Raw genomic sequence first — 7,604 nt, 5'->3', positions numbered from 1 at the left:
GTTTCTCTATACTACCTAATGGCAGCTAAAATACAATGATAATTCTACAGTGAACTGGTCATATACAGAAAAATATTTTAAACTGTTCATAGGTAACTTCAAATAAAAACAAACCCAAAATATTTAATATTTTAAATGATCTGGTCAATAGGTTAAGAAAAAAAAATAGTGTTAGATCACTTTTTTTCACCACACTGAATAATTACAACTTTTGGTCTTTGTTACAGATGCTGTAAAAGTGTTTCTATGGAAAAACCAATGCTCCCCCCAACCCCAAGAAATTAAACAGCAAGCCATTTTGAGGAAAAAAAAAAAAGTGTTTTAAGAAGCATTTCTTCTAGCTTGCATGATATAGCCTTTGGACTTGATAATTCCTCTGCTTTTAACAATGACTGAATATCGGAGAAGCCATAAAGGAATCCACTCGTGTGCTTTCATGTTCTGGATGCTTTCATGAAGAACTTCTTGGAAACTTGCTTCACAAAGTAATTCTGAAGTTAAAAAGGGATATTTATGCTTTAAATAACGCCATGTAAATAGCTGCAAAAAGCAACATGTAGTTTTGCTACAGTCAAAAATCTTAAGCAGTGCCAGACACTCCATAGATCCAGTTTTCCAGAATGCACATAGAGTAAAAGCAGCTGAATGTTACAGAAGAAATATTGATGGCAAATTTTTTTTAATTATTATGTATTTCCCACAAAACTAACTGAGATTTTTACATTATCAAGCGGAGTTGAACAGCAGGACTGTTAGCAAGAAAAAAATGAAAATTAAATTTGAGAAGCTAGCTAGACAAGCTAGAGGTGAGTAAAGTTTAAAGCTGAAATCAGCCAAGTACTGAGCGTTCTCAGTTGCCTCTGCAATCACGGGAAGCTCAGCATTTATAGCATCTCCCACAACTGGGCTCATCATAAGCACAAGGCCAGAAAGCAGAAAAGGCAGACAATTACAATTCCTCCTAGTTTCCTCTAGAAAGTCAGTCAAGGAAACGACCTCTCTATGATGAGTGTTCCCAAAAGATAGTCTCAATACTCTTCAGCTGTGTGTTACAGAGGCATTAAGCTTAGCAAACAATGCATAAGGGAATCACTACTTGCTTTGTTTTCTATCCAGACCCTCTACTCCTTCATTTCATGACTCTCAATAGAGAGTATTTTACTAAATTGCAGTTGCACTTCAGACACCACAGGACATGGAAATTCCTGGATTGAATGGCAATTCATCTTGTATGCTGCCAGAGTAGGGCTCAAGCACTGATAAATTCATTAGTTGTAACAGTGGTACTATAAAGCGTGTCCTTCATAAATAGCATTTCATAAATTTTTGCTCTGGGGGGCAGGGGATGGGAAGAAAGGAGAGAGAAGGAAAATTAACAATCATCCTGAATAGTTGGTCATAAGGAAGAATGTGGGGAAGGAATGGACCAAATATTGTTTAAGACTTCTTGCTTACAATTCCGGCAAGATATTCAAGGCATCATTACAGTGAAGACTAGACGAGGTTTGAGAGAAACTAATATAATACTCAAGAATATTCTAGGGAGCTGGTAACTTGGGAGTTCTTGAGTCTGAAGGAAAGTCTCCAAGTCCTTCAACCATTTAGTAAATAAATCACTACATAAAAGTAGTAAAGAATTTACACCAACTCTTTCTGTAATAGCCTTATTTCAAGAAGCCACTACTTTGAAAGAATCCTGCTTAAAGTGTAATAGTATTACATGTCTAACATCACCAAACTACTCAAAAATCAATGGACCATCAGCACTTCTATACAAGCTACTTTACAGACAAGTTGAGTTATATTTGTCATTTACTGGCCTTTAGCAATACAAATGTCATTTCATTCTATGTTTTGTGGAAATAAGCTATTTTTTGAACATATGTAGCACAAATTTCTCAGTAGTCTATTCTCCTATTTACTTTCTCTGATTAAAACAATTTCAATATTCAAGGCTGGAAGACTGCCTTCCTCTCACCCCATTCTGGAAGCAAAAGCAAGAATTTAAATATTTCACAGAGGAGAAAATTTTGGAATCCTTTCTTCAGGATTCAAATGTAATCAATTTTGAAGTTCAGAGAAAGATTATTCCCAATTTTGTATTGAATAAATGCATTTACAAGTCTTTTGTTAACTGATTTGGCAAAGCCTTACCTTTTGGGTCATTGTGAGTTAACAGCTGTATGTCAAACTGTTTTGCAAACGCTGTGAGATCAGGTGGCATCACACAACAGGAAGCTAGATTCACCTGATTACTACTTGGTTTCACCTGAAAAGAACAGAAAATTTTTGTAAGAAAAAAAAATATTTAACATACTTATTTTAGTTGTTTCCCCCATGCCCTCTATTACAACAGAAGGTTTGCTTTGAACAATTTGCCTTTGACCATTGTTTTGAGGTCTGAACAAAGCTAATTAATTTTGCATGACGCTGAACAAAAACTCCTGCATCTGCAACACAGAGCCCCAAACAAGAACAGGATCTAACTTCAGGTACTGCCACACCACAATGAGTACTAACCTGTTCTGGCTTCCTGTGTGCTGTTTCCTAAACAGCAGCAGGATTTTCTGACCCTCTCTAGTAAAAACATTATAAAGACAGTAGTTTGAAAAAAAAGGACTTCAATTAAAAAATTCCAAATAGCTTTTTGTTAATGATACATAATTTGCAGTCTTCTGTGCCTTCAGGTAAGTGCCAAAATCAGATTAAAGTTAAAAGGAATGCTCCTCCACTGACTCTCTACTCATCACAAACTGCTTTCATGATCAACATGCAGGTGTTCATTAATCCCTTCAATTATCCTCTTCTGCGTACACACAAAACAGCGAGGAGCACATTAGGACTCTCAGCAGGACCTCTTACACAGGCACAGTATGTTCTCACACACAAAAGAAACATTCTAAGAGGAGTACTCAAAAAACTAATAAAAACCCTCCAAATCCACAAGCTTGCACGGGCACACATTAGTACAGACCTCCGTCATTCCAATGTTAAGAGGCAATTAGTCACTTTGAACAACAAAATATTGTGCCACTTCATTCACAGCCAGTCTTCCTCTACATTTCTGCTTAGCCCTCAAACAGCGTTTTTCCAAGGGGAAATCCCTCCATTCTTAACACAACTTCAAGCGAAAACAGCTGTTTCTAGAGTCACTGGAATAAAACTGAAGGTTTAAGTGTACTGTTAATACTCCTTGCTAAGTATAAAAGCCTTCAAAACTCAAACCTTCAGTGCTTCAAAGAACCTGAACAGACCAGTACTGAACAGACCTGTGGCTTCCAGCCTGTGCTGGTGTGTACATAACATCACTGAACAAGCGACAGCCATGCTTTGAGCCTCACCCCACCTTGAATAACACACCCATAAGACACTGAAAATAACAAGGGTAATTAGTATTTTGTATATAAAACTGTCTGTAACACTGTAGCAGCCAACAAAACAAGTTACTTATGTAGAAATAATACAAGGAACTTTGTTCTCACCTGTGCCCACAGATACAGCTGCTCTAACAGTGTTTTATCTAGGTCAGAGGTACCTATGGCAACAATTTTTTTGTTTTGAACTAGATTTTCAAGTTCTTGCCAATAAGGTTGCAAATACTCCAAGGAGAGGCTAATTCCATCTTCAATAGGAGGTGGGGCAATAATGACTGAGTCTAATTGAGCAACTCCAAGGGAAGAACACGCTGAGGAAAAAGAACAGAGACACTGCAAAATCTTTTGTGAGATGCAAACATAAGCAGCACGGCTCTTCAAATCCAGCAAAAAAACCCCACACCTCCTGCATTACTGTGCCAGCTTCCCATTCACCATTTGAAAGTCTTGAGTGTATCAGCAGTCAAGGATAGAAATACAATGTTTTTAGCAAAGAGCCAAACATTCAGCTGAAGGCCAAGTTTCAGTTGTAGGTATTTGGGGGGGAAAAAAAAAAAAAAAAAAATCAACAAACTACAAAAACCTCACCACCCAAGTATGATGCTTTTTTCTCCTTTTCAATGTTAAAACTCTATTTTTCTCAGAAGAGTGTGCTGATATACAATTCTTGATTCCTTCACTCTTAATTTCTTCTGAACTTTCTAACTTCCACTATGAACTATAAGTCAAGCACAGGGCACAGACTAGGAGAACTATTTGGTAATGTGAGGAACTAGACTAAAAGCACACCAAACACAGATATTTAAACACAGAGCAGTGGCAAGAGTTTTGGAGTATCGCTGAGCTTTAGGAAAGATTGAAGTCATGAGGCCTCTTCTGCACAACAAAAAGAATAAAACTAAGTAGTTAAATAATTTTTTTATGGAGGAAGATCCTATCAATGTACTTTTAACAAGTGGCACTACAAGCTACAATGAAGAGGCTATTAACTGGGGTATCAATAGAAAAGAGTATCTGCTCTCTTTGTTCTTTGGTAACACCTTATGCCCAACAAGCTTCCAAAATGGTGAAGTTCAATGCTGCTCATAATTACTGCTCTGTTAGGCTAACAAAACTTCATGTATCAGTACAGTCATTGCATTGGATTTTCACTAAAACTTAATTACTTCATCAGCTGCTTGCAGCATGGTTTTAGTTCTTAGATACAGAATATAATTCTGACAGTCACTAAATACAGCTCCTGGATAGAAAAGGTTCCAATTTTATTTCTAAAAGAGAAACACTACCAGAAGTTTGAGTTTCACACTTACCCAGGTCTACCGCATCTCTGATTGATGAAGAGTTTGATCCAACGAGGAAAAGTTTTGCTATTTTCAAAGAAACTGGAATCAATAACTAAACAAGCCAGCTATTACTAAATTATTGCTATTTAGTATTGCTATATACACTACTTACGAGTTCTTGAGCAAATGGTTCTTAGAATATACATCAATTGTTTCAAAAATGGGGGGAAAAGCTCAACAACTTATGAAAAGTGACTGCCCGGTAAAGACATTGTTCTCAGAAATTTCAAAGCTGTCATGCAGTCTTAGAAAAAGAAATCCAGTTAGATGATCTAAGAAGCAGTGATGCTAGGACTTAAGCATCAAGACACTAAGCAATAATTATAACAATCTGTATAAACCCCTCAAACTTAATATTACAAACAGACCTCTTCACAAGTTTACTGAGACTCAAAATGTACTAGCAGTAGTTTGGACTGTCTCCTTCAGGTTCATCATACTCAACCCAGAAAAACTATGCAAATAAACGTGCTTCCAATGTTATTTCTGAATTGCAGTATTACTTGCAATATTTTGCTTCAGGAAAGTCAAAGAGTCACATAATACATTTTAAATGTTTTGAAGGAATGTAGTTAAACTAGAAGAATGCTGAGTGCTTTAAAACCCGAAATACGAATTCATGTCCTTCTTAGCCAACTTCTAGATTACTCAAACCATGACAGTGTGCTGTGATGTAATTTGACTTTACAATTACATAATATGGTGGGGAAAATACAATATAGGAACATCCTATTACTGACTGCATATGAAACCTTATGCCACCAGATTTTTGACTATGTTCTTACCTGATACTTTCAACTCATCCCTCTCTTCAGGATTTATTTTTTCTACAGCTTGAGCTACAGTACACTCCAGAACCTCCAGTATTTCCTGTAGCAAGTATATGAGACTTAGGAACAACTTGTCAGGAGACAATAAGTTTCCTGAAGAATGTTTTTTAGCAATTAAAAAACCATAAATCAACCTTACAGCAGTTAAAACCCCAAATAATATAAAAGTGCAATGATAGAATGAAAGTATCTTAATGCTTCTTGATCCCTGAGTGAAAGTCAGGAAAATGAAGCTATGTGAAAGATCCTACACGGCCCTAACATATAAAGTACAAATTACCGACAAGAATTATTGGAATAAGATTTAGGAGTGTTCTAATTTTGTGATGTGAACAAATTGCTGTGCCAATTAAAACTGCCTTGATTTAAAACAAAGCCTCATGACCAGCTGAAAAAAACCCAAAAACCAAACAACCCACATTATCAGAATTAGGGGTTTCCAGTGTTGGGTGGGAATATCATTGCATAAAAGTATTTTGTAATTTCAGTGAAGTCTTTGAAAAGCCTACAGTGAAAATACTGTAAAATACAGATTTAAAGCAGTAATTGTGAAAAGAAAAAAAACTGGGAAAGTTTCAGAGATTCCATCCTCTAACCTAAGACTAGACTGACATCTGACATCAGCTAGCAAAAGGTAACTTTAAGCCTTTACCTACATGAGATTTTGTATTATATACACACATACACCACTCTGCCCCCAACAAAGAACTTCATTAATTTTTGCTGCCCTACCAAAAAATCCTCAAGTGGGTCTTCGAGTTATCCCAGAGAGTCAGCATTTTCAGCAAGTTAAGTTCTTTTTTAAAAAAAAAATTACTGGAAACCGATATACTTGACAAAAGAACGTGGAATTGTGCAGTTAACGTTGACAGTAAAGCCTACCTTACACTAAATAATTAGCTTTAAATAGATCATTATATCTTATAGAGATCAATTATTGATATTCGCTTCTTGAGCAACCATTAGATCTTTCACAAATAACTCAGCAACAACTGCCTCAGCACAAGCCAGCGTGGTTTGCAGCAATGTGCTACCATTACACAAGAACAAAACCCATAGAAATGATCAGGCAAGTTTTTTAGTTTGTTTTATTCTTTTTAATGAAATATGCTAATATTTCACAGAGCAAATACGTATTTAGTATTGTTGGATTTCAGAAGGAAATGAGGAGTGGCAAATACACCAAGATCTTGATGTCAAATGCCCATGACTGTGATTTTAAGAATTGTGTGGAAGCTTTTAGCTCTTAAAGGAAAATTTGCCACTTCTGCATCTTTAGAAATATTTCTGGTACAACCAGAAGGCTACACTTTAGAGTTCCCCTCCAAACAGGATGAGCTTCAGCTGTCTAGTCTATCATCTCCATAGTTTAGGTAATTCTTCAATGAGTTTTTACAAGCATGCCAGCAAACTCCTAAGTTACATGCTTTTTGTGGTTGACCCAACAATTAGCTTGAAATCTTACAGACCAGGACTTTTACTTCGCTAGGAATTGTCTTATTTGTCAACAGGATTCTTTACTTTGATGTTTCTTAACTAAATTTACTAAATATTAAAAAAAAACAAAGGGAAGAGGTTGAAAAATATTCTTTTAGTATACCCAGAGCAGATACTTTTACAGAAATTTAATAAATTCACTTATATTTTAACAGGTGTAACCCAACTACACGTTTATTTTCACATGTATAACACCTACCTGATTTGGTTCTTGTCCAACCTTTGAGCTCCATTCAGTCAGTGTTTTTTGAATGCAGTCCCGCACCTACAAAATATTTTTTCAGATTGAAGTGCAGGTATGTTACAGCTGCACAGAAATACAGTGATTCATAGTCATGTAGGACTGAGCAGGTGAGCTAATGGCACCATTCCTTCCACCACAGAAGATTCTTCCTTCACAGCTTCCACCTGAAACTTGTTCAAACTAGTTTACTTACATATTTTCCTCTCTTCTTTCACAAAGAGTTTTAGCAGTAATACAAGTACTGTACTTCATTTATTTCTCAGACTAATGCCATCTTTAAAGGAAAGAACAATGCTAAGCAAGCTTAGCTTAGGGG

At 36.2% G+C, this 7,604-nt stretch overlaps 1 protein-coding gene across 1 annotated transcript; it reads right to left on the bottom strand.

The window, feature by feature from the left end:
• Positions 1–321: 321 nt before the first annotated feature.
• GCLM (glutamate-cysteine ligase, modifier subunit) lies at positions 322–7,309 on the bottom strand (the record flags this gene model as incomplete). Its single annotated transcript, XM_009870876.1, has 6 exons — positions 322–491; positions 2,155–2,269; positions 3,483–3,685; positions 4,685–4,741; positions 5,503–5,587; positions 7,244–7,309. Coding segments are annotated over 6 exons (696 nt in total), but the record flags the coding sequence as incomplete, so codon positions are not given.
• Positions 7,310–7,604: the final 295 nt, after the last annotated feature.

The sequence above is a fragment of the Apaloderma vittatum genome, unplaced genomic scaffold, assembly GCF_000703405.1.
Source record: "Apaloderma vittatum isolate BGI_N311 unplaced genomic scaffold, ASM70340v1 scaffold12506, whole genome shotgun sequence".
Taxonomy (NCBI): domain Eukaryota; kingdom Metazoa; phylum Chordata; class Aves; order Trogoniformes; family Trogonidae; genus Apaloderma; species Apaloderma vittatum.
This window is presented reverse-complemented; position numbering and strand designations above follow the sequence as displayed.